This window comes from Rhinopithecus bieti, unplaced genomic scaffold (genome assembly GCF_001698545.2).
Source record: "Rhinopithecus bieti isolate Rb0 unplaced genomic scaffold, ASM169854v2 scaffold_46235, whole genome shotgun sequence".
Lineage (NCBI taxonomy): Eukaryota > Metazoa > Chordata > Mammalia > Primates > Cercopithecidae > Rhinopithecus > Rhinopithecus bieti.
In genome coordinates this window covers 2,292,240-2,319,750 of record NW_016819762.1, presented here as the reverse complement: position 1 = coordinate 2,319,750, position 27,511 = coordinate 2,292,240, and the positions used below count along the sequence as shown (strand labels likewise).

Here is a 27,511-nt window from a genome sequence, read left to right as displayed (position 1 = left end):
ATAATCAAATTTTTTTTAATTTTCTACAGCAAAATAAAACATATTATTTTAAAAGCAATATTCTACATTAAATACATTAAGATATTGACAATTTTATAAATAAAATCATTTTAAACAGTAAATACATGATAAATTTCTGATATAAGGTTTTACATAGGTTAATTGTGAAAATATAAAACTTTACATCCTTCTCTTAAAAGCATTCAACGTAATCAATTTTACAAAATTATCAAAAGTTAAAAGTGCTAGATATGCTTTTATTTTGTTCCATTACTAAGGCAATGATAGCATATCAGATCTTAAAAAAAGAAAAGGTGAATTAGGATATAAGACTCATCCTATATTGCATAAAAACGAACATTTCAGAGACTTTCTTAGGCGCTGGGAAAGGCTGGGAAGCTGACTGAGCTCAAAACCAGCGAAGGTTGCCATCTGCCTAGCTGGTTACCATTACCCCTCATGGTTGTCGGAACCAGGAGGACTTCTTCCTGGCTACCCGTAGGGAGAGTCTTCCACACCTATTATTTCCTAGTTTCCAGGAGAAAGGGTTTCAGAAAGAATTTTGACATTTAAATTCTATGCCAGTACTGAAACTCTCCCAAAGATTGAGGCATTCTGCATTTGAATATTATACAAAAAGTCATGAATCTAATTTCAAATGAAAAGAGAGCACTTCATTTGGTCACTTAATTTCATACCACTTGTAGAGGTAGGATAATTTTCTTCTTTGACAACTGTCTTGACTATATAAACGGTGATTATACCGGAAAGGGTTCTAATGCCTTTTCCGCATTCTTCCAGTTGTGAAAATTCTCTCTGTACCATTCAACTCATAGGAAAAAACAAAAGACAAAAAAAGAAAAAACTAAACATCAGTTAACCAACATTTACTGAGTTCCTGCTAGCTAAGTCTTGCCCATCAGCTAAGCAGCAGACAAGGGCTGCCTAATGATGTAAACAATTTGATTTTGAACTTAACAATGAAGTCAATCAGAAGACATTTAAATCACCTAAAAAATTTATAATTAAAATCAATGATTTTTTTTCTTTTAACTTCAAAAGTCATGCAATACTGAACTTGTTGGTATAAATATTTAAGACATTCTGATATTAAGGAATTTGGGGTGTGGGAAATAAGTCATCTGCTCTGATTATAAGATTATTTTATATAAAAAAGTATAATACAGTGTTTGGTCATATAAATATGATAACACTGCATCAGAGTCACAATGAGTTGATGTGAACTTTCTTGCATTTTTTTTTTTTTTAAGAGAATGGGGTCTCGTCACCCAGGCTAGAGTATAGTGGTGTGATCGTAGCTCACTATAGGCCCCAACTCCTGGCCTCAAGAGATCCACCTACCTCACCCTCCTAAATTGCCAGGACTATAGGCATGTGCCACCATGTCCTGCTGATTTTCTTTTACTTTTTGTAGAGACAGGGTCGTGCCATATTTCCCAGGCTGGTCTTGAACTCCTGGCCTCAAGTGATCCTCCCACTTTGGTCTCCAAAGTGCTGGGATTACGGATGTGAGCCACTGTGCCCAGCACCTTTCTTCCAGTAATATGTTAAATTATTTTATATTGCTATACTATCAGTAAAAGCTTTTTTAGTTTAAAGAAACCTGATAGTTTTAAATTGTTTTTTGATTTTTCGTATTTGACTTAAGTATTTTGTATTTCAAGCTATGAATCAAAACTTTTTTTTTACATCTGGGTAGATCTTTTCTCATGAATACATTTCTAAATAGAGCTTTAATATATATACACAGACTTTATAAGCACTTATTTTAATAGATTTTTCTGCACATACTAAATGTATTACCTTTGTTGGTTTCAATATAAAAAGCCTCAAGATACAAAAAAGACTGCAGCTCTATTTCACGAACTCTAAGATGCTACTGACGGATCATTATTTTACATACATGTAAAAAAGAAAAAAGCTACAATAATAAATACAAGACACTAGTGATTACAAAAAGACATACCTTTTAGGAGTGTGAAGAAAGTGAAAAAATATGTACCTCAGAATAAACAATATAGGTGTTTGATTAATGCTAACAAGATATGGCAAGATTGATCAGAAGTTGGTTTATAAAATTCAAGATGCTTAGGAAACACAGGACTATTACCAGAAATATATGAAATGTGGCAATCTGAAAAGTACAAATGATTCAACATAGTATTCCACTGGTTTGTATAATGTTCTGGAAATAAGTTGTTTTTCCTTTACATTTTCCTGACTTGACCCCAAAATGATTAATTGATAACTTACTCGTTTTCTTTATTCCTTCTTTCCAAGGCACTTTAGGTCTCCAGCCCAAGCCATGTATTTTTTCTGACTTCATTGGATATCTCATGTCATTGGTAGGTCTTGGAAAACAAAACAAATTTAAAATGATATTGTAGATATGTATTTACAAATGTAGATACTAGGAGATTGTGTTTATGCACCACAACCCAATTTTTCTCTTGACAAAAAATTCCCAATAGGTTTTCTGCAGAAAGTTTGTAAAATCAAGTATGTATTAAAAAAAAAAAAAGTCATCCATAATGCCAGGTCCCTAACTTTCTCTGTGTCTTATCTTCTTCTTTCAGCCACGATCTAAATATAAGTGAAATACCTGACACATAAAAAAACTCAACAAATGTACAATGAATGAATAAACAAATACACAAAACCTTATTAGGACTCATATGCGAGGCTGTGGGTCAGGTATTTAATATACATTATAAATAAATGTTAAAATACTTTCATAAGAAAGATGTTATTATCAGCTGGGCGTAGTGGCTCACGCCTGTAACCCTAGCACTTTGGGAGGCCGAGGTGGGCGGACCACGAGGTTGAGATCAAGACAATCCTGGCCAACATGGTGCAACCCTGTCTCTACTGAAAATACAAAAATTAGCTGGGCATGGTGTCATGAGTCTGTAGTCCCAGCTACTCGGGAGGCTGAGGCAGGAGAACGGTGTGAACCTGGGAAGGTGGAGGTTGCAGTGAGCCAAGATTGCACCACTGCAGTACAGCCTGGCGACAGAGTGAGACTCCGTCTCAAAAAAAAAAAAAGAGAGAGAGATGTTATTATCCCTATTTCACACTGGAGGTTTGAAACCTCAGACTTGGAAAGGGTCAATAATTTTTTACGTCACATAGCTAGTAAGTAATAATGCTATACTTAATCTGTATGGTACTTATGATTATGAAAAAAATGTTTTACCAGAAAATTCAAAAGAGATAAACTAGTTATTGGTCAAGTCCACATATTTTATAATTTTAAAGGTACCTAAGATTTCACAACCTTTCCCCAATGTTTTAACTTGTTACTCACCTATCATTAACATAATCAACCCAATTTTCCATTTCAGACTCTGAATTGGTTTCTTTGATCTGTCAAAATGGAGAAGGCTTTTGAGTCAAATTATAAAATGAGATCAGAGAATAACAATGGTATTTAATGGCTGATTAAAAAGAAAACAACTGCTTCATAGCGGGGAAGACAGCTAAAATGAACATCATTTTAGTAACACTTTCTATACTTTATACAAATTCCATCTGAAGCTCAGATATACACATTGGATTTTGGTTATTATTCAGTCCCTCTTTCTATTAAACGAATTTATAATTGATGTCCCCTAATATATACGGATATTCATAACTACTGATGTAATTATTTTATATGTCACTGTTATTTATTTTAAGACACAATTTTCTATTTCTAAAATGCGTTATGTCTTACAATTAGGGACTGTACATTTAATGAATTATTTTTTCCTGAAAAGCTGTTACTAAATAGGTGATAAAACTTAAATTAAGACACATATGGTACACATAATCCATTTCATTTTCGACTTGCTTACTTTTAAATTAAGTAAACTGTATGCTTCTGATTTTGACTAAATTAATGGTTACTGCCACTAACAATTTTGAAAATACCACCCTTTTAAAATAGATACATACCAGTTGTATTAGTTCTTTGGCAAGCTGGACAACTGACATTTCAAAATTGGTTCCGATGTTATAAATTTCACCTGGTTTCCCTTTTTTGAGGACAGTGAGAAATGCTTCTACAACATCAGTAGCATAAAGGAAGTTTCTTGTTTGAAGCCCTGACCCATGAATGCAACTAAAGAGATTAAATGAAGTGAAATCATGAAGTGTAAAAAGGTAAAGTTTCCTAAAGCATTGACTGGGTACTACAACTCCAGAGAAGCCACTTCCCATGGGGATCCCAGCATCTTTTACTGAAAATACACATTCTCATAGCTTTTCTAAATTTTGTTCATATTTCTTAAACAATTTCCAAACCTCCTGAGGGTACTTAGTAGGAAAGTGGCAAACATATTAGTGACCCCTGTGAAATGTGTATTCAATTTTATACCATAAGTTCATTTTAAAGAAATATCTACTAAATAAGTTCTTTGAGAAAGTAAAATTATATAAAATAGATTTCAAATGTTAATGCTATAATTCAAAGTTCTATAATAGATTATTAAGATTTGAAATTATCTCAAGTAAATTACAAAATAAGATACAGATTATTTTAAAACTATTACACTGGAGAAATGATTCTTAAATTTGGTGGGACATTAAATTTTGTGGCCTTTAAGACTTTATGATATTCAAGAAAGTGTCACCAAATACTCTAACACACCAGAAAAGCATATGGGTAAAAAGGTAATAATAACATACCATTTCCTGTTGTGCTGTAGCAAAGATATAAATTTTGGAATAACCTAAAAGAATATTTAAATATCATTTCAGACTGGAAATTTACTCATTAGTAAGAATCTGAACTCATACCAAGATTAAAAGATTATTAAGAAATATACATATGGATTGCTTCTAATTCTTTTTATCAGTTCATTTTAAAACCTACTATAATATTTGATAAGTAAAAGAACTCTTAGTTTGCTATTTCATGAAGACAGGTTACTTGAAGATAAAATGATCTAAATAGTGGAAAAATGCAGAAAAAGTCTTCATCAGACAGTTGGTCTCATCATAAGGCTCACCTTTGTGCTGACTTCATAAAGGCAGACATTTGTATCTTACTTATTGGATTATATATAGCACCTACGCATTAAGTGCTTGAGGAATTTATAGAAAGTAAATTCCAGTGCTCTTGGATTCAAAGAAAAATTAAGCAAAGTAAATATTAATACCTGCAGGTCATGACATGGCCCTTTCCTTTGGGCAAACAGATCAATGCAACCAGTTGGGAAGCAAGAAAACCCAGCCAGGCACCGTGGCTCACGCCTGTAATCCCAGCACTTTGGGGGGCCGAGGCATGCGGATCACGAGGTCAGGAGATTGAGACTATCCTGGCTACCACAGTGAAACCCCATCTCTACTAAAAATACAAAAACTTAGCTGGGCATGGTGGCGGGTGCCTGTAGTCCCAGCTACTTGGGAGGCTGAGGTAGGAGAATGGCATGAACCCGGGAGGCGGAGCTTGCAGTGAACCGAGATCACGCCACTGCGCTCCAGTCTGGGTGACAGAGGAAAAACTCAGTCTCCAAATTTAGGCCAAGTGGCCAAAGTTATGTGAAATCAGACTTGATGATACAGAACCAACCGCACAGGCATTTTCAGCCTCTAAACTAAATGTTTTTATTCATTACTTGTAGTACTTTCTGGAAGATATTCATGCCTACACCATAAAGATAAGTTGAGGCACAGTTAGCCAGCTGACACTAAGACAGTTAATGTATACAAGCTTCTTGCATCACTAGCTAGCTAGCTTTTGACTTTCTGTATACCCTGATATACTGGTCTGACTGCAAACAGGGAGTCAACTACAACATGTCACTAGTGGTAGAAGTATACTACAATGCTTTAAAGTCTTTAAAAGTACAAGGTATTTTCACATATATCATTCTCATTGGATCCTTCAAAATCTCTGCCAAGTGGTGAAGCCAGCTGGTGAGTGTCAGCCAGCTTGAGACTTAAAACTCATCTTCAATCTCTAAGTCTGAAGGAATCTGCAAGAGGTGTTATACAGCATATAAAATTACATAAAATTTACAACATATTATTTTGACAAATAACTGAAAAGAGGTTATTTCAAATAATGAGAAGTTACAATCACTGAACAACACCATGAATTAAGAAGTAAAGTTTACCTTTTCTGGATATTGATGTGGTCCATAAACATTACTGCTTCTTGTGATAACAACTGGAAACTTAAAAGAATATTCAACATTAAGGCTTTTGAAAAGGTCTAATAATGATGACTATTTTAAAGACGAGCAGAATTTCAAAATATGGGCACCGTTGCCTAAATAATTCTACACACCTTAAGGTCAAAGGGAAGAGATTTTTTTCTAACGTAAGGTTTCTAGAAAGGAGAGAACAGGATTCAGTTAAAGGCAGAGGTTCCAAAAAAATGAAGAGGAACATTCTTTTATTAGTACAAGAAGATGAGCACAGATGGCACAGGTTTATAAGTCTGATTGATAGCAAAACACTGAAGAACTTTCCAGCTGATTATTTTAAAGACCACCTCAACGACTCTAAATTGGCTTTCTTCATTGTACCAATCCCTACAAATAAAAAGAGCTACTATGAAAGTGAAAAGGACCGATGCCACCAGAACCCAAATGGTGAGAGAATCTTTAGGAATTCCAAGGCTTGCCTCTCTGACCCACACCCTAAAAACTCACCAAGAGCAGTGGGAAGCCAAATGTAGGAGATTCAAGGTGAGAATTCATATGGGGTAAGGCTCCCATACTGACACTGTCAGAGCCACCAGGGGCAAGTCTACTTCCCATTCATGAGGAGCCACGAAAGCCAAATCATGCAGAGAGAAGCACACGGCAGAAAGGGGATCTGTCCTCCCTCTGTCTTCCTCCACTCACAGGACTCCAACCTCATTCTGACTCTAGCTGTAACACTCTACCTATTACCGAAATAGAAAAACAATGTATATTCAAGTTATTCCTTTAATGATGAACTGAATAAGAAGAGGTCGGTCCTATTTTGTCCACACAATAGAGGAAATTAGTTTTTAAAATTCCGTAATATGTAAATTTTCTCAATCTATGCCTCCTACTCTAAGCATGCTGCTAAAAGCTGACTTGGGCTGGGCGTGGCTCACGCCTGTAATCCTAGCACTCTGGGAGGTCGAGGTGGGCGGATCACTTGAGGTCAGGAGTTCGAGACCAGCCTGAGTGCCAGATCGAGACTGTCCCCGAAGAATAAATAGAAAACTTAAAAATCTTTAGGGAAAAAAAAAAAAAAAGCCCACTTGGAGTTTTAACACTTAAGTCCAAAGGAAAATGTTTCAAGAGTTTCTGCAATCAGGTCTTACCTTATATCGTTCCCAGTAAGACTGTACAAAACATTCAGCAGCTGCTTTAGATGATGCGTAAGGATTTGTAGGTTGTTTGGGTGAAGATTCATCGAATTCCTAATTTTAAAAATACATATTTAAAAAAGTATGCATATTTTAAGTATAAAAATCAGAGCATATGTTAAAACTTGAAATGTCAATCACCAAATTTTAAAAGCCACTTCTTAAATCCTATGTGCCTGGTGTTTTCCCAAGGACATGTAGTAACTTCTTTAATGTGCACAACAATCCTATACAGCAGAGAGAGAGAACGGCAAGTTAAGGGCCCTGAGACAGAAGCGTGTCCAAAGGAATTGCAGGAAGGCTGATATGAGGGGAGAGACCATGGGAGAGGAGGTCAGAGAGCTAGAGGAAGGCCAAAACCTTGAAGGCCACTGTAAAACAATGACTGATTTTTGAGCAGAGTAATGCCAGGTCTGACTTACATTTTAAAAATCACTCTGGTTACTGTGTCAGATCTGATGTAGGGTGGCAGGGTGCATGAACAAAGAAGTTTACCTGATAACAACTGCAGAGAATTGAAAAACAGTTACTTCTTGGAAGCAGAATTAAGAACTGAGAAGTGGTCAAGGTCTACTTTTTCTCACTGTCAGTCTTTTCGGACTATTTGATTTTCACTGTGTATGTGTCTTGGTAAAATAAGTAAATTCATAAATAATAAAATGAGGTCACTGCAGACACCAACTATAAAAATTATAGATTGGACAATGGAGTTTCCTTTGCATAAAAAGTACAATATTTATGCATGATTTATTTAAAAAAATAGATTCTAAGGCTGGACACAGTGGCTCACATCTATAATCCCAACACTTTGGGAGGCTGAGGCAGGCGGAGCACCTGAAGTCGGGAGTTCGAGACCAGCCTGACCAACATGGAGAAACCCCATCTCTACTAAAAATACAAAATTAGCCGAGCATGGTGGTGCATGCCTGTAATCCCAGCTACTTGGGAGGCTGAGGCAGGAGAATCACTTGAACCCAGGAGGTGGAGGTTGCGGTGAGCCAAGATTGCACCATTGCACTCCAGCCTGGGCAACAAGAGCACAACTCCCATCTCAAAAAGAAAAAAAAAAAGATTTTGGTTTTTACAAGAATTTTACAGTCTCCTTGACATTCCAATATGACTGAAAGGGAAAGATGAACAGGTAGTATGCTGCAGTGTAACTTATGCTTTGGTCCATGGAATGACATTCATCATATGTGTAAGAGTGGGACAAAAAGGTGAGATCTGCAATTCTCTTGCAAAATTACAAATAAATCTACCTAAAGAGATTTCTGGGGCATGAAAAAATAAATAAATAAGTCTCTACCAAGACTAGGCTGTTGTTCCCCATTTGGGGCGGTATCACTTGATCTGAACAGAGGAGACAATGCAATAACATTCTGTGATGGTTAACACGGTCAACTTGATTGGATTGAAGGATACAAAGTATTGATCCTAGGTGTGTCTGTGAGGGTGTTGTCAAGGGAGATTAACATTTGAGTTAGTGGGCTGGGAAAGGCAGAGCCACCCTCAATCTGAGTGGGCACCATCTAAGCAGCTGCCAGTGTGGCTAGAATATAAAGCAGATAGAAAAACATGAATAGACTACACTGGCCTAGCCTCCCAGCCTACATCTTTCTCCCATGCTGTATGCTTCCTGCCCTTGAACATTTGACTCCAAGTTCTTCAACTGTGGGACTCAGACTAGCTCTCCTTGCTCCTCAGCTTGCAGATGGCCTGTTGTGGGACCTTGTGATCGTGTGAGTTAATACTTAATAAATATCCCTTTATATATCTGTCTATCAGTTCTGTCCCTCTACAGAATCCTAAAACACTTTGAAGAGTGCTACAAGTGTATATAATTTGAGGATGAAAAAAGCCCAGTGTAGGTTTAATAAAACTGTATCATGGTACATGGTTAAGTAGATAAAATATACATTTTCTAAGCTCACCTTATCAAGACTGCCACCATATACTTCATCTGTGCTGACGTAAATAAACTTCTCCACTCTGGCTTCATGAGCAGCACTTACCAAAACGTGAGTGCCATAAACATTAACATAGGTAAACTCAAAGGCACGTACGAATGAAAGATCTAAAAAAAAAAAGAGTGAAAAGCTAAAACAAGTCTACCCAACGGATAGAACAAATGCCAAATGATGGACTCAGGTTTAAGGAGGGTACTATTCATGGCTCTTCATTTACCACAGCTGCAACAGTTATAGTAATAACATACACAGGCAGTGATATTTATGATTTCTTTAAACCTAAATTACATAGTACATGCAAATTCTTAGAACCCAGAAAACTATCAGTGTTAAATTTGCAGGAAAGGTTTTTATTCTATAATGAAGAAAATTTAAAAATAATACACCGAAATTTAAAGTGTTCTTAAATTTAAAAAATTATGAATTACAGGGCTAGGCTTTTAAGATCAATCTGTTACTGCTGAAAGCAATAAATGTTGAATGAGTTATTTAAAAATAAATTCACCTTAAAAGAACTGAACCTCTATAACCAGGAAATGGAAGGAACTTCCTTAATGATGAATCACAATCCAGAAGCAATAATGGAAGAGACGGATAAATTTGATCATATAAAAATTTTGCATGGTTAAAAAACTAAAACAAATTAAAAGACAAAATAACAAACTGGGAAAAACCATGTGAAATGACAGAGATAAAGGGTTAAGTATCGTCAACTTATAAAGAACTTTAAATAAATAAGAACAATCCTACAGTAAAACAGGTAGGAGACATAAACAGTTTAGATGAAGAAATACAAATGGGTCCTTAAGATTATGATGATCAACCTCATGTACAATAAAAAAAACACAAATTTAAAACTCAGAGATACCACTTCTTATCAGACTGGCAAAAATTCAAAAATTTGACAAATCACTTAGTTGTTGAGGCTGTTAGGCAAAAGACACTTTGTACACTGACAATGACGATGTAAAATGTTTCCAATCCCTAAGGAAGGAAACTTGGAAATATCCAGTCAAATTACATAGGCATTTCCCTCTAATCCAGAGTTATAGGCTAAACTGTGTTCTCCCCATAATTCATCTTAAGGCCCAACCTCTTCCCCCAGAACCTCAGAATGTGACTATATTTGGAGATAGGGCTCTTAAGGAGGTGATTAAGTGAAAATCAGGTCTTTAGGATGGGTCCTAATCCAATCTACCTGGTGTCCTTAAAAGAAGAAATGTGGACTGTGTGTGTGTTCTGGAATAAAGTAAATGAGTAATTAGGGTGGTGCTGTTGAGAACCAAGGTGTTCAAGGTAAGGAAAAGATGATATAAATGAAAGACTGATGAATTTAAACAAAAACTCTGAATCTAAATTGGACATTTCAGTATAAACCCATGTCACCTTTAATCTTAAGTAAATAGGCGAATAATATTCCCTAGTTTTGTTAACTGAAAAAGCCTTGAAACAATGTCCAATCAGTTAATAAGCACTCCCAGGGCCCAGATTGTGGCCTCTAAACACCATTTCCCACCAAAAGGAACAATGGCTCCTGAGACAAAGAGCTGATTCCAGATCTTGGGGGAAAAAACATTGAAGATAAAACTGAAACATCCTATCAAACCTGAAAGTTAGATGGCTGTCAAAGACCGCTAAGGTCATGTCAAAAAGGACTCAGGCAGCAACTAGAAGAGCCTCTCAATGGCTAACGGTGAGTCATTTTGAACATAAATAAGAAAAATAACTGCAAGTGATTAAAACAAAAAAAAAAATCAAATGTGTTAAAATCTACAAATTCATAACAATACTAAAAAAAAGAAAAAAGAAAAAGGAGGATACTTGGAAACCAACTCATTATAGTAAAATCTACTAAATAAATAAAAATAATCAGGTATTTAACCTGGCTTTTCTATAACAATTAAATATCAAGGTAAGCACATAATTTATAAGGAAAACTTTTTTTTTCTCTCTCTCTCTCTTTGCAGCCAGCAAGAAATCAAACTCTTAAGAATAAAAGATAAGGAAAAAATACATATGAAAATCTGTGGGATTCAGATAAAGCAGTATTTAGAAGTAAATTCATAGTCCAAAATGTATACATTAGAGAAAAGGTGAAAATTAATAAGCTAAATATATCACCAAGATTAGAAAAAAGAATAGAAAGTAAGCCTAAACAAAGCACAGGCTGGAGTGTAGTGGCGCAATCTCAGTTCACTGCAAACTCTGCCTCCCACGTTCAAGTGATTCTTGTGCCTCAGCCTCCCGAGTAGCTGGGGTAACAGGTGCCCGCTACCACGCCCAGCTAATGTTTTTGTATTTTAGAGACGGGGTTTCACCATGTTGGCTAGGCTGGTCTTGAACTCCTGACCTCAGGTAATCCACCCATCTCAGCCTCCCAAAGTGTTGGGATTACAGGCATGAGCCACTGCGCCTGGCTGGAAAACTTGTTTTTATGTAGATATTCCAGGTATAAATGAAGAATGATATAATTAGAGTATTATTTTGTAAACCCCTAATATAATGACTACTGACTATATAAAATAGTAATAATGACATCTAGTGGGAATAAAAAAACAAAATAAAATAAGATCAATTTAAAATTCCAGGCTGGACATGGTGGCTAATGCCTGTAATCCCAGCACTTTGGGAGGCCCAGGTGGGCGGATCACCTGAGGTCAGGAGTTTGAGACCAGTCTGGCCAATATGGCAAAACCCCATCTCTACTAAAAATACAAAAAATAATCCGGGCGTGGTGGCACATGCCTGTAATCCCAGCTACCTGGGAGGCTGAGGCAGGAGAACTGCTTGAACCTGGAAGGCAGAGGTTGCAGTGAGCTGAGACCACAACACTGCGCTCCAGCCTGGGTGACAGAACGAGACTCTGCCTAAAAAAACAAAACAAAACAAAACAAAAACAGATAAAAACAGAGTTAAAAATAGCTAAAAATGGAGTTGGAAATTAAATGGGAAGAGGACAAAGGTTTTGATGAACTTTACACTTTGATAAGCTAATTACACATCTGTAATTTGTAGGGTAACCACTCCGAGAGTACCAACAGAACATATAATTTCCAAACTAGTAGAGGGAGAAAAAGAGAATAAGAAAAATTCCTCAGTCAAGTCCTTAAAAAAAGCAAGCAAGAATTTTTTTAAAATAAACAATTTTTTACAAAGGAAGAATTCTTTTTTTTTAAAAAAAAGTAAGCAGCAACCAAGGAAGCAGAACAGGTGAGAAAAGAAAGCATACAGTAAGATGGTAGGAATAAATCCAAATATAGCAACAAACTAAACACTGAGGGTAAATATCAAGGATGGTCAGAATGGGTTTAAAAAAAATCAAAATACAAATACATGTTGTTTACAAGACATGCAGCTAACCCATAAAACTAGAGAAATAAAAAGATGGAAAAAGTATCATGAAAATACTAAACAAAAAGGAAGTAATACAGCTATATTAATGTCAAACAAAATAGATTTTAAAGCAGTACACATCACCAGAGGAAAGAGATCATCTCATAAGGATAAAAGGTTCAATTCACCAGAAATACGCAAGAGATTTAAAGAGTATCATTAACCAACTTAACCTAATGGATGTGTAAAGAACAATGAACCCAATGTTTGCAAATTAACATTCTTTTCAATACATACACAAGTTACAGAAAGTGACCATATACTGAGCCAAAAAGCAAGTTGTAGCATAAAGGACTGCAATCATAGAGTATGTTATCTAATCATATACAATTAAGCTAGAATTCAATAAGAAAAAGAAAACCCATACATGTTTGGAAATTAAGACATACATGTCTAAGTAACCCATGGATTAAAGAAGAAATCAAATTCTTTTTTTCTTTTTTGAGACAAGGTCTCATTCTATTGCCCAGGCTGGAATGCAGGGGTGCAATCCCAGCTCACTGCAACCTCACCTCTTGGGTTCAAGTGATCTCACCTCAGCCTCCCAAGTAGCTGGGACTACAGGCACACACCATCATGCCGGGTTTTATTTTTTATTATTATTTTTTTATAGAGACAGGGTCTCACCATGTTGCCCAGGCTGGTCTGGAACTCCTGGGCTCAAGTGATTCGCCTGCCTTGGGCTCTCAAAGTGCTAGGATTACAGGTGTTAGCCACTGCAGCCAGCAAGAAATCAAACTCTTAAGAATAAAAGATAAGGAAAAAATACATATGAAAATCTGTGGGATTCAGATAAAGCAGTATTTAGAAGTAAATTCATAGTCTAAAATGTATACATTAGAGAAAAGGTGAAAATTAATAAGCTAAATATATCACCAAGATTAGAAAAAAGAATAGAAAGTAAGCCTAAACAAAGCATAAATAATGAAATAATAAAGGTGAGACCAGAAATTCATTATATAGAAAACAAACCATGCATAAGAAAAGATCAACAATGTCAAAGATTGTTTTTTTGGAACAGCAATGTCAAATGTCAAATGTTTTTTGGAACAACAGGGTGGGAGGTTTGCTTTGCTGTTATAAAGAATTATTATAAAGCTACAGTAATTAAGATGGTGTGATAATAGTATAAGCATAGACAAAGACCAACAGAATTGAACAGAGCTGAGAAATAGAAGCATACATATAAAAACATTTGACCCATGACAAAAGAGACAATGAGGAAGAGTCAAGTCTTTTCAATAAATGATTTTGAGTCAAATTGATATGGATATGGGGAAGAAATCTAAATGTAAAAGGAAAAACAGTAACTTTTAAGAAAAGAATTATAAGACAACATGTCCATGACCTTGGAAGTGGGAAACAAGTTCTTAATCAAGACAGAAAGAGCACTAACCCTAAAGAAAAAGGTACAGATAATTTAACCCACATTTAAAATTAAGAACTTTCCCTAATAATAAGACACCATTAAAAATGGGAAAAGGCTGGGCGTGGTGGCTCACGCCTGTAAATCCCAGCACTTTGGGAGGCTGAGGTGGGTGGATCACCTGAGTAGGGTGGATCATCTGAGGTTGGGAGTTCGAGACCAGCCTGGCCAATGTGGTGAAACCCCATTTCTACCAAAAATACAAAATTAGCCAGGTGTGGTGGTGCATGCCTGTAATCCCAGCTACTCGGGTGGCTGAGGCAAGAGAATCACTTGAATCCGGGAGGCAGAGGTTGCAGTAAGCCGAGATCGTGCCATTGCACTCCAGCCTGGGCAATGAGTGAGACTCGGTCTCAAAAAAAAAAAAACACACACACAGAATGTAGCTGCAAAAGGCTTGAATCCAAAATATATAAAATCTGTAAGGAAAAAACTGACAACTTAATACGAAATGGTCACGAAACTTAAATAGAAATTTTCCAAAGAGGATATCCTAATAAGAAAGAGAGGGAGAATAGTCCAATAAACAAATGAAAAGGTTTTTAACTTCATCAGGGAAACTAAAACCACAAAACTGACACAGCAAGTGTTGGCAAATATCTCATAAATTGCTGGTAGAAGTGCACAACTGCTTTTATCATTAACCAAGTAGAAGGATTTGCTTTAACAGACATGAAATCATTGTATTCGTCAATATAGTGCGTATCAGACAGGCAGAGACAAACAAATGAAGAGAGACAGAGATACAAAAATAAACTTGATATGACAGAGGGTAGAAACTGGTAAACTTTTCAATAAATGGTACAGGAATAATTGGTATTCACATGGAAAAACATGAAATTGGTGTTATAGAAGAATTAATTTCAGATGGATTACAAATCTAATTGTAAAAGACAAAACTATAAAGCTTTGAAAAGATAATATAGAAAAATATATCTTCATGACCTCAGGGTAGGAGAGAATTTAAGAACTGAAAAAGCAGTAAGCATAAAGGAAAAAACACACATTCACTACACTGACATTGAAAACATCTGTTCATCAAAACACACTATCAAAAAAGTGAGAAGATAGGCCATACAGAGCAGAAGGCATCTGTAACATACAGAATGACAAAGAACTAGTGTCCTGAATATATAAAAACTCTACTTGCCATTCTTTCTCATTGAAACTTCTCTTTCAATAAGAAAAGGTAAACAATCCCATTTTAAAATGGACAAAAGATTGCAACAGCATTTCACAAAGGAGAAATCCAAATTATAAAAAACCATATGAAAAGTACTTAATCTTATTAGTAATCAGGGAAAATACAAATTAGAAACATGAGACACCACTACACAGCACTGAAATTGGCAAAAATGGAAAGACTGACAAAACTAAGCTTTGATGAGATCTGGAGCAACAGTAAGTCACACACTTCTGGAGGAGTGGAAGTTGGTATAATTACTTTGGAACATGGTTTGACATTATCTCAACATGAAGTATGCAGATCTTACGATCTCAGTTATATAGCCAAATGTAATGTATATTTATGTATCATGATACATGTTCAAGGTAGTAGTGTTCAAAGTTGCTCCAAAGTGTAAAGAACCCAAATGGCCATTAAGAATAAAGTATATTAAGTAAACTACGATGTATACATATATATTTTTTAGACTGGAATGACACTGAAAACAAACTATATCTATATCCGACTCCATGGATGAATCTACACGGATTCTGAAAAAACAAAAAAAACTCTACGTCATTATATATATATTTATATATAAATATATATATGTATATATATACACAACAGCAAAAGTGTAGAGAAAAGCAAAGGAAATTGTAACTTTAAATCTGGTAATAGGTAGCAGTAGTACTTACTACTGAAGAGGATTCAGCAACATTCTGCCTTTTGTTCAGGTGATAGGTACATGGGTGCTCACATTATCATTATTTGACTGTATTTCTAAACGCTTTCAAATATATTTCATAATAAAACTATCAAATTATTAGAAAATATCTAAAATTCACAACATTCTGCCTTTTGTTCAGGTGATAGGTACATGGGTGCTCACATTATCATTATTTGACTGTATTTCTAAACGCTTTCAAATATATTTCATAATAAAACTATCAAATTATTAGAAAATATCTAAAATTCACAAAATTCAATAATGTTCATCTGCATACCCACAACAAAATTTAAGAAAAACAACGTAAAAAATACAGTTGACGGCCCATCTCCCCATTGCTCCCCTTTACTATCTTGAATTGGTTCAACTCCAGTTTTCAGACAGCATTCAAGGCTATATTTCACTAACACAGCCTTGCAATGCTAATAAAAGTATCTAAAAAGTGCTGAGTTTATTGATGACACAGTGGCTGTTTTTCTAGTACAGTATGATATATCCTCTTTCAAATATAAGTATTATTAAGTACGTGGGTGGGGGCAGGGGGGCGCAGGCTGGGAGAGAACTGCCAATCATAACTGTAACATAAAACAATGCTTACCTACATGTGTTTGCGCAGCAAAATGTAGTACTATATCTATTTTCTCTGTTTCAAAAAGCAGTTTCACAAAGTGAGAATCACATATGTCACCCTATATGAAAAAGCAAACATGAAAGGGTTAGGTTTCATTGAGCACTCTCATTCATAACCATTTTACTATAACATCCCCTACCTCCCACCTCCCTGTTTAATAGAGAATGTTATGAAAATTCAACTAAGTGCTCAAACAAGTATACCAATGATGTATTTCTCCAGCATCTTAGGATATTAGATATTCAATTCAAATTATTTTTCCAAATAATATTTTAATGAGCACCAACAACTACTAAGTACCATGCTAGTGTTGTCCACAACATTTTTGCCAACCCAAGGCCACTATATTAAGAGAAAACCTTTTTTAGCATTTTTTAAACACCCTTTGAGATAACCATTATTAAAATATATCTTAGGCAGGGTGCGGTGGCTCACGCCTCTAATCCCAGCACTTTGGGAAGTTGAGACGGGCGGATCACTTGAGGTCCAGAGTTCGAGACCAGTCTGGCCAACACGGTGAAACTCCGTCTCTACTAAAAATATGAAAATTAGCTAGGCATGGTAGCGGGTGCCTGTAATCCCAGCTAGTAGGGAGGCTGAAGCAGGAGAATTGCTTGAACCGAGGAGGCAGGGGTCACAGTGAGCCGAGATCATGCCACTGCACTCCAGCCTGGGCGAGAGAGCAAGACTCTGTCTCAAAAAAATACAGTGTAACAACTGGAATGATATTTTGAAACACATTTTATCACAATTAAGTAAAATTATGGTACTTCTAACGTTTATATGTACATTTAATTCTTCTAAAAATATGTATTCTGGACAATTCGTCAATAGCTGAAGAAAATGCTTTCATACAGAATTATGAAATGGTTGTTAGTATATTCTTTAAGTTTTGTAGTTAAAAAGAGAGTTTATAGCATAACTTTAAAAAAACATATATCATAAGTTAAATAGTTTCATTTGACAATAACATTTCCCTTTGCAAATTAATGAACTGGTCCTATGGTTTATACTTTGGATTTGTCTAAAAATGAGACTTCCAGAGTTAATCAACCTTCATAGGGAAAGACTAGGGAGGAACTAAAATACGAACCATGTAAATTCAGTCAGCTACTGGTAGATCTGCTAAGGTACCAAAAATCACATGTAGCTTTGTATGTGTTGTCAATCAAAAGTAGTATCCTCTAGAGCACATGGTACTTTTGGAAATTAACTATCTGACCTTTTAAAAGGCCTTTAATTAGTGTTCCTTTCAAGCTCATATTACACAGGTTTGTAAAGTACAAAGATACTATAATCCCTGCATGACTAAAGAGTCACAGTACAATTACATGAAAATGTTCATACCTGTATAAATTTGTAGTTCTGTTTGTTAGAAATGGTTTCAAGATTCTTCAAGCTTGCACAGTAATCCAACTTGTAAGAAGAGAGCACAGAAGGGGCAATACAAAAAGTGACATTAGCTTTTCCAATCAAATACCAATTTATTTTAGACTATAGATGTGAATGGTTATAATACAAGAACATGTCCTCTTAAAGTGTGTTTGCTCCCTGGTTTTATACTCTTTTTTTTTTTTTTTTTTTTTGACACTGAGTCTTGCTCTGTCGCCCAGGCTGGAGTGCAGTGGCGTGATCTCTGCTCACCGCAAACTCCGCCTCCCAGGTTCATGCCATTCTTCTGCCTCAGCCTCCGGAGTAGCTGGGACTACCGGCACCAGCCACCATGGCCCAGCTAATTTTTTGTATTTTGTAGTAAAAGCAGGGTTTCACCGTGTTAGCCAGGATGGTCTCGATCTCCTGACCTCGTAATCCGTCTGCCCCAGCCTCCCAAAGTGCTGGGATTACAGGCGTGAGCCACCACGCTGGGCTGTTTTTACACATTTTAAGTTTCTGATATCTTAAAAGTAAAAAACAAGTAATTTTGTTACCTTTTCAAAGTACCAAAAAACAAAACAAAAACCTTTTCATAAATCTCTACTTTAAAAAATGTTCCTGGCTGGGGGTGGTGGCTCATGCCTGCAATCCCAGCACTTTGGGGGACTGAGGCAGGCGGATCACAAGGTCAAGAGATCGAGACCATCCTGGCCAACATGGTGAAACCCCATCTCTACCAAAAGTACAAAATTTAGCTGGGCTTGGTGACGCGCCTGTAATCCCAGCTACTCAGGAGGCTGAGGCAGGAGAGTCGCTTGAACCCGGGAGGTGGAGGTTGCAGTGAGCTGAGATGGCGTCACTGCAACCCAGCCTGGCGACAGAACAAGACTCCATCTCAAACAAACACACAAAAAAATGTTCCTGCCAAAATTTGCCTGTAGCCACTGGTGGCTAGAAAAGTTTACCACTTCTTACAGAAAAGGAATTAGTGATTGAAAATAATTACACCTGTGTTACACATATTAGAATTTGTTATACCTATTCCTCAAACTGTTGGTATATTGGTGATATAGAAAAAAAATCCTGTCCATAATAGCAAGTCAGGCAAAGCTTCATAAGAGTTAAGAGTTATTCTTATGATGGATGTCCCAATTACCCTGATTTGATCATTACACATTGTATACATGTATCAAAACATCACCATATGCCCCCTAGCAAGTACAGCTAAGATATGTCAATTAAAAAATAGACAAAAAATCCGATTAAGGCTTATAATCACCAACCTGCCTTATAAATTTTTCTTATAGTTTTTTTGAATGAAAATCCAAAAAGTCCATTTGCAAAGTCGCAACTGAAAAAGCAAACCAAAACTTTACTTTGTGGACCACCATAAGAAATGCAAGTTTCAAAAACTGACAAATAAGATTAAATACAGCATAAGCACATTACAATATAGAGCCTCTAAATTGCTAAAATGACTAAATAAAAAATTAAAATATCAGCATGACAGGATTCTAGTACTTTTAAAAAACATAAATTGAAATGTAATTTCAGTGCATGAAGCTCATTTTTATAAAACTCACCTTGTCTAGATTTATGATCATATAGTTTGGATAATCTTCCACTAAAGAGACAATCATATGTGATGCACTATTTAAAAAAAAGTATATCTTGTTAGTGAAAAATCTTAACTTCCCTAAATTCTTGAATATTTTCCTAAGATGTTGAGTATTAGGAAAATACTCAAAGATAACTTTAATTTTTTCTAAAATAACAGAAAACAATATAACTACACTAAATATACACACACGCAAACTTTTTACCAAACTTCTCAACAGTATCTATAAACAAAAGTTTTATATTCCATTTAGACTATGTAGAAGAGAGAATGCACTGGTTCTGGGTATAGGGAAAAAAGTCAGTTTAACCAAATGATGCCATCCATGTATGCACAAGTGTGGAGTAAAGTGGAACGATAAACAGGAGCCAGTAAGCACAACTGTACATGCCTTTTCAGGAACTGCAGATATAAGTATGTAAAAATTAAATTACTATGAGCATAGTCAGTTGTCTATATTTAATAGTAACTTCTGCAATTGCTATTTCTTGGTATAAGATTTTGGTAATGTTAAACTAGAATCCTCAGGAGGGTTCTAGACTGAACCCAGGATTCCTAGGCTAGTAACAGCTGAAACCATCCTGAGTTGGATATCCACTGTGGGTCCTGAGCTTCAGAGGACCCTAAAGGGGAATCAGAGGCATATCTCAGTGAAATGATCTACCAGATTTACCATATATACTTAAAATGTTGGGCTTCCAGGAAAGGGCAGCCCTTGACCAAATTATGAACTTGGAGTTTGTAGTCGGCATTCCTTTCACAGCACTATGTCGCCCCCTTCCTGGACCTGCACTCTCACACAAGTATTACCCTTTCATGCCCATAGTCCTCTTTCTCATTAAGTGAAACCTGCCAGCCTGATGCTGTCCCCCAAGTGACTTGTCAGATTAGAAGGGGTGATTTAATGTGCAAATGGCCATAAAAAGGAATCCTTACATTCCCTTTTCTTCCACTAGACACAGAGTTCCTTGAGGGGAGGATGGGAGAGTTCTTGTTTATTACTCTTGCATTCATCCATTCCACAATTACTAAAGACTTATATAGAATGGGCCAGGCATTCTTCCAGGTGCTGAGTGAACAGTAGTCTCTGTCCTTATCATGTTTGCATTTTAGAGTAGGGATACAAACAATAAACAAGCAGACACAAATCCGCAATATAATTGCAGGTAGAGGTAAGTGTGCTGGTTGGGAAAGAGGCTATTTTAGATATGGTGGTCAGGTAAGAACTCTCTGAGGAGGTGGTATCTGGATAAAAACCGGAATTGAGTGATGCAAACAGCCTAACGAAAGGGGAAGCAAGTGCAAAGGCCTCAAGATAGAAGCGTGTGTCTTGGTGTGTTCCAAGAACTGTAAGAGTTCGCACAGCAGGTACAGAAAAGCAGATCACGTTGCAAAAGTAGGGCGTGGGCTCTTGAGTTTTCTAGATATGGTAGAGTTTGGGCTTTATTCTAAGTGTGGCAGGAACCACTGAAGTAATCCTGCTCCTAACATGACCTGATTAAGAAACACTGACTTGTATGTGAGCAACAGGCTTTAAAGGAACATGCGTGGACACAGTTATGGCCAACCAAGAGGCTACAGCAGCAGTCTAGGCAAAAGATGACGGTAAACATGGGCTAGGGTGGAAAGGGGAAAGAGTGGTGGGAAGTGGTAGCCGTAAGGATATACTTTGGAAGTAGAGGGCTTGCTGATCGAATGTGGGTCTGAGGAAGAAAAGGGTGTCAACAGTGGATTTGTAAATGTTTGGATGTCCTATTATAAACCTCAGATCGTTTTTGGGGTGCCTATGTGTACAGGGCCCATCGTGGGGTAGGGGTGCTCTAGGCTGGGGATGGGAAGCAGTCGGTGAGCAACTTAGGGTAACTTGTACGCACTCAAGGAGTGACGTGGTGAGCACCTAGGGCCACAGAAGGGCGAGAGTAACACAGGTTTGGAAGAGGCGTTTTAAAGAAGTCACAGTTTCAAAGGAACCACTTCTTTGCAGGCCAGGGAGAGAAAAGCTGGTCTAGGTCGTGCATTAGGACCCTCCCATCAGAATAAGGACCCCTCAAAGCTGGACCTAAATTGCCTAGGGCAAGCAGAGCTGCGGGAAAAGGTAGGGGTTTCTGGGGAGCCACTGCTTGGCCATTACCTACATGAAACCAGCACCGCCGGTCACCAGGACCCGCTTCGCAAAGCCGCCGGGAGGACCCCACGGTTCCTCCCAACCCGCTGCCGACATCTCCCAGCTCAGCAATGCCTAGTACCGTAAAGCGTATGGTCTGAAAAGCGCAGAGAAGTTCTGCCGCGACCTTTTGCGACGCGCCTCACTCGCGGGACACGTTAACAGGGTGGCCAGCGGCAGCTTCCGGAGATTGCTCTGTGGCCAATTTCTCCCCGCCCACTAGCGGGCTGGGCGGGGCCGCGCTCACCACCGCGCAGGCGGGGCTCCTTTCCCCCATTGCCTGGTCAGCCAGGTGCAAGTAGGGTCGCCGGTATGGTGGGGGTATGGAACATTTTTCCCGGAAATGCCGCCACTATGGATCAGATTTATGAATGAGTACCTCCTTTCATTCTTGTACTACAGCCATATCTAGAGGTTACCTATCAGTTGAGCTGAGAAAAGGGAGTTGTTGCAGATGGAGATGGGAGGTTGCAATTTCAAAATGATTTTTTTTTAGCCGGTCGGGGACAGGGTCTCCCTATGTTACCCAGGCTGGAGTGCAGTGGCGCGATCACGGCTCACTGCAGCGTCGACCAATGGGGCTCAAGCAATCCTCCCACCTCAGCCTCCTGAGTAGCTAGGAATACAGTCGTGCGCCACCACGCCCGCCTAATTTTTGGTAGAGATGGGTTTTGCCCAGTTGCCCAGGCTGGTCTCGAGCTTCTGGGATCCAGACAATCTCCCTCAGCCTCCCAAGGTCCTGGGATTACAGGCGTGAGCCACCGTGCCTGGCCTGCAAAATGATATTTTGCTGTTGTTAATATTATTACAGGCCGGGCGCGGTGGCTTACACCTGTAATCCCAGCACTTTGGGAGGCCGAGGTGGGCGGATCACCTGAGGTCAGGAGTTCGAGACCAGCTTGGCCAACATGGTGAAACCCTGTCTCTACTAAAAATACAAAAATTAGCCGGGCGTGATGGCAGTTCGGGAGGCTGAGGCAGGAGAATCGCTTGAACCTGGAAGGCAGGGGTTGCAGTGAGCCAAGACTTCACCATTACGCTCCAGCCTAGGCAACAAGAGCAAAACTCCGTCTCAAAAAATAATATTATTGTTACAGACAGTGCAGAAGGCTTGCAATCATGATAATGATATTCCCTAGGTCCTACCCTGATATATTATCCTATTCTCCCCTTTCCTCACTCTGCCCCAGCCTCCCCACCCTCCTTGCTCTTCATTGAATGTGCCAGGCATGCTACTTCCCCGGGACCTGGATGGCCTTTCCCCAGATGTCTGCCTAGTTTTTACCCTTACTTCCGTTTTCAGCTTGAATGACCACCACAATTAAAATAGAGAGCTCTGCCCAAACCTGCCGAATCATCTTACCCTTCTTTATTTTTCTTCCTAGCACTCAACATTTACATTGATGTAACTGCCCTCTGTTTAGTGTTCCATGGGGTCAGGGGGTTTGTTTTGTTTTCTGCTGTTATCGCATGTCCTTAGAGACTTGGTACAGAATAAATGACCATTAAATATTGTTGAATAGATAAATAAATATCTTTTTTTCCCCAACATAATGTTTGGCAAAGCTGAAAACGAATGGAAACGTCCAGTACAGGCATATATGTGGAAGTATCACGTCACAACCTTTTTGTGGGGCAAAGTGGTAATATATACGAAAATTTCAAATGTTCATATTCTATGACCCCCCCCGAATTCCATGATGTATAATGTAGATAATTGTTCATTGTTGTATTGCTTGCAATAATGAAACACTGGAAATAATCTAAATGTGTATAATGTCTTCTAACTTTTAAAACGCAGTAGACTGTTTTATAGTCTTTAAAAAGAAGGCACCAACATGGAATGAAGACCAAAATATACTGCAGTCGATACGTACAGTTTTTTTCTGACCAGACTCCTCCCCCCACCATCCTTTATGATCTCCCCAAGTTGACCCAGGCAGGCCACAGAATGGAATCTGGCTGACTCTAGGCCAACTGAAGCCTCTTCTTGGGATTTAGAATTCGACTAAGGTGCTAGTATAGTCTGGTTACTCTACTTGAACTCTGAGGTTCTACAAAGCTGGAACTTTTTGGTGGCCATGTTCTTTCAAAGTAACGAGGAGCCCAAAAGCCTGTCTTCACAGTGAGAAAAACCAAGTTGATTGAGAAGAAAGAAAAGATAGGAGAGGCCTAACAGCATTCAAGGCCTATGTTATGATTTTTCTTCAGGACCAATTTTATTCCTTTCCTTGGTTTGAGGCCTAACAGCATTCAAGGCCTATGTTATGATTTTTCTTCAGGACCAATTTTATTCCTTTCCTTGGTTTACAAATACCACATATTTTTGTGGTATTTGTGACTTACTTGAAAAGATTCACCCTAAACTCTTAAAATAAGTTAACTTTGGGGATGAGATATGGGCAGGGAAAGGAGGAAATGGGGAGTTTAATTTTTACTTTATATACTTTTGTTTTCTTGAGACAGACTCTCGCTCTGTTGCCCAGCCTGGAGTGCAGTGCCATGATCTTGGCTCACTGCACCCTCTGCCTCCCAGGTTCAAGCGATTCTCCCATCTCAGCCTCCAAGTAGGTGGGATTACAGGTGCATGCTACCACACCTAGCTAGTTTTTGTATTTTTAGTAGAGATGAGTTTTCACCACGTTGGCCAGGCTGGTCTTGAACTCCTGACCTCAGGTGATCCACCCACCTCACTTCCCGAAGTGTTGGGATTACAGGCGTGAGCCACCGCACCCAGCCCACTTTATATATTTTTGACTGTGAATTTTTTTCTGAGACACATGGATTACTTTTATAATAAAGAACCCTTGCAGTTTTTTTTTAATCCCAAAATATTAATACTTCCAGCATATTCAGCCAGAAATACTGAAAATGCTGGGTATATGGTAGGAGGTGGTCCCTCAATATTTTTTTTTTTCTAAATGGTGAAGTCTGTTATGAGAACTTGCTTATATGTTATAGAAGCTTGTTGTTAAATGAAAATCATTTATATACATTTATTCATGAAATAATTTTGAGTTCCTGCTTTTGTTACCTGTGGAGGGTCTTGACTGTAAGTTGTCCAGGTTCTTGGCATTTTGAACAAAGAATTGGACAAAAGGCAAAGCAAAGCAAGGAAAGAATGACGCAAAAAAGAACGAAAGCAGAAATTTATTGAAAATGAAAGTACATGGCCAGGCGCCGTGGCTCACACCTGTAATCCCAGCACTTTGGGAGGCCGAGACGGGAGGATCTCTTGAGGTCAGGAGTTGGAGATCAGCCTGGTCGACATAGTGAAACCCGGTCTCTACTAAAAATCCAAAATTAGCCGGGTGTGGTGGCGAGCACCTGTAATCCCAGCTGGAGGCTGAGGCAGGAGAATCACTTGAACCTGGGAGGCGGAGGTTGCAGTGAGCCGAGGTTGTGCCACTGCACTCCAGCCTGGGCGACAGAACGAGACTCTGTCTCAAAAAAAGAAAATGAAAGTACACTCCACAGTATGGGAGCCTCCTGAGCAGCGCAGCAGGACCTGAATACATAATCATCTTGGATCCAAATACCCTCTAGAGGTTTCCCACTGGCCACTTGGAGCTCACCTCATGTAAATGAAGTGGTGGCCCCCAATAGGTCTGATTCCTTGCGGTGGGGGGGATGGGGGGGAATAATGAAAGTCAAGAAGCCAGAGAACCTAGGAGGGAAAAATCGACTGGAGATGCCAAGAGAAGTCATGCGTTAAACTGTGGTCTTGCGGACCTAAGTGTCTTTGAGGCATTAAATCGGACACGTCCTGTTGGTTATACAGGCGCCGAGGAAGAAAAGCTGCGTAAGAACACGATTTTTTCTTTGCGGGAGAGTTTTCCTCTCTCGACCAGGGACAGTCCTGTCCTGTGTTATCTTAAGTTTTTTCCGAATCTCACATGCTCCTCGAAAGCCACGCGGACTCGTGCCAGCGCGCCCGCGCATGCTCAGTAGCAAGACGTGCTAGGCGATGAGGGAGATGAGTTTTCCGTAACCTGAAGCAACATCCTCCTGATTCCTCATTAAAGAAAAAGGCGGGAACTAGTCAAAAGCCGGGGAGTGATGGGACGCTCGGATCTGCGCGTCCCGCCCATTTCGGCCTCTGATTGGTGAATGTCTTTGGCTCGTGGCAGAGGAGCCCGCCTCATTGGTTCTCAGGCTCCAGAGCCGCAGGTCTCCAGCGCCGACCCCGCCTCCCCCAGCTGCCTACGTGGGGCGGGCAGCCGCGGGTAGTTGGGTGCCGAGGCGTCGGTGCGGAGCGGGAGACGGGCATGGGGGGGCTGCGGCTGCTGGCGGTGGCCCTCACGTGCTGCTGGTGGCCGCAGGGTAGCCAGGGTAAGACCCTGCGGGGCAGCTTCAGCAGCACCGCGGCCCAGGACGCCCAGGGCCAGCGCATCGGCCACTTCGAGTTCCATGGTAGGTCTGGGGGCGGGGAGAGGGATGAAGGCGCCCTGGCCCATCCCGCCGGCGGGGTCCGCGGGCCGCTCCTCCCCGGCCCCTCCCCGCCACGTTGGGCGAGGCTGGCGACTTCACCAGCCTCACCTGGACCTCCTGCGTCGCCGCAGCTGCCGGTAATAGTGGGATGCATTCCTTGCCAACCCCGCTGGTGCGGCTTCCCAGCCCAAGGCAGCGGCCTCTCGCCACCAGTGATCGTGTTCCGCACCTGAAAGCCGGTTTCCATTTCCCCCACCCTCCCCTTGCAAGCGAATGTGCAAATGACTGGTCGGCCGCATCTTTCCAGATCCTTCCCCCAAAGAAGCACGTTTGCTCCTTCCTGTCTCGACCGCACTCTATACACTGACGTATGGGAGAATTTAAGGCTAGGAACTTAAATTTCCTTTTTTTTTTTTTTTTTTTTAAGACCAATTTGCTGAGACCTGCTTGCAGCAGAGTGGTTTTGGAAACCAAGTAAAACACTTGATAATGTAGTTGTCATATTGAACAGTTTGGTTAATTGGCTACTAGTGCAATAGATTTACTGTGGGCAGTAAGGCCTAGAACTAAGCTGATGAAAATGCATGTAAGTAGCGCCCTGGAAGCTCCCTACTTTGTGTTCTGTGTGGCTCTTCTGAAATCAGAGCTGCATTTGATTATTACCTTTTGATCTTCCTCAGATGTCAGTAATTATTCCTTCAATAAATGAATTTGCAATTCTAATTTTGGTCTCATTTGCACCCTCACAATTTAAGTGTTTTTCTTGGTACTGTTAATTTGACTAGTGCTGTATTTCAAATAATTATTTGCCTGGACGACATTAGGAACTTTGATTTGTACAGTCTTAAGCATTAGAAGATGCAACGTTGAACATCAGAATATTGACCTAGAAAATGTTCTTAAGAGAAGATAATAGAAACTAGGAACTACTTTGGTGAGAAAAGGAATTTAAAGTATTGGGATATTACAGAATTGACGGAATAAAGGGAAGGGATCCTGATTTTTTTTTTTTTTTTTTGAAGTTTTTAAGATACCTAAGAAAAGGAGTTTCAGCAACCCGGTTTTACATAATCCAATGTAGAATATATTTTGGGTGAATGAAGAAGAAACACTAGAAACAATTTTATTATTTTTTGGTCACATTTTGAGTTTCTCAATCAATGGACTGTAACCATACTTTTGAGTATTGACAGCCACTGTCTTAAATGGCACAATGTGGACAGTGTTGGAAAATCTGGGATGTGTAGAAGACATGGGT

At 38.9% G+C, this 27,511-nt stretch overlaps 2 protein-coding genes across 7 annotated transcripts in view; one reads left to right on the top strand and one right to left on the bottom strand.

The window, feature by feature from the left end:
- Positions 1-22,018, bottom strand: TGDS (TDP-glucose 4,6-dehydratase). Of its 6 annotated transcripts, none has more exons than XR_001882767.1 (12): positions 21,794-22,018; positions 19,624-19,690; positions 18,014-18,082; positions 16,638-16,724; positions 9,286-9,428; positions 7,310-7,408; positions 6,123-6,182; positions 4,690-4,733; positions 3,958-4,123; positions 3,329-3,387; positions 2,275-2,372; positions 1-829 (listed from the first exon to the last, which is right to left on the bottom strand). XR_001882767.1 is itself a non-coding variant. In XM_017859224.1 (12 exons), the coding sequence occupies exons 1-12, from the start codon at positions 21,877-21,879 to the stop codon at positions 776-778; spliced, it is 1,050 nt and encodes a 349-aa protein (XP_017714713.1). In that variant the 5' UTR covers positions 21,880-22,018; the 3' UTR covers positions 1-775. The 6 variants fall into 6 exon arrangements, 5 of the variants coding, with proteins under 5 accessions (XP_017714713.1, XP_017714712.1, XP_017714714.1 ...); XM_017859224.1 differs by having other exon boundaries at positions 1-843; positions 16,634-16,724; XM_017859223.1 differs by having other exon boundaries at positions 16,634-16,724.
- Positions 22,019-26,003: 3,985 nt separating this feature from the next.
- Positions 26,004-27,511, top strand: part of GPR180 (G protein-coupled receptor 180) — a 34,694-nt gene continuing 33,186 nt past the window's right edge. Inside the window, 1 exon segment of the mRNA XM_017859221.1 lies at positions 26,004-26,235. Coding sequence (XP_017714710.1) covers positions 26,091-26,235 — 145 coding nt within the window. The 5' untranslated portion in view covers positions 26,004-26,090.

Excerpts from the sequence above, each read along its gene's own strand:
- TGDS (XM_017859222.1), bottom strand. The coding sequence starts at position 21,879 with ATGTCGGCAGCGGGTTGGGAGGAACCGTGGGGTCCTCCCGGCGGCTTT. Across the intron at positions 18,083-19,623 it reads TGATCATAAATCTAGACAAG|TTGGATTACTGTGCAAGCTT; the intron begins GTGAGTTTTATA and ends TCTTCTTACAAG. Across the intron at positions 4,124-4,689 it reads CTACAGCACAACAGGAAATG|TTGCATTCATGGGTCAGGGC; the intron begins GTATGTTATTAT and ends TAATCTCTTTAG.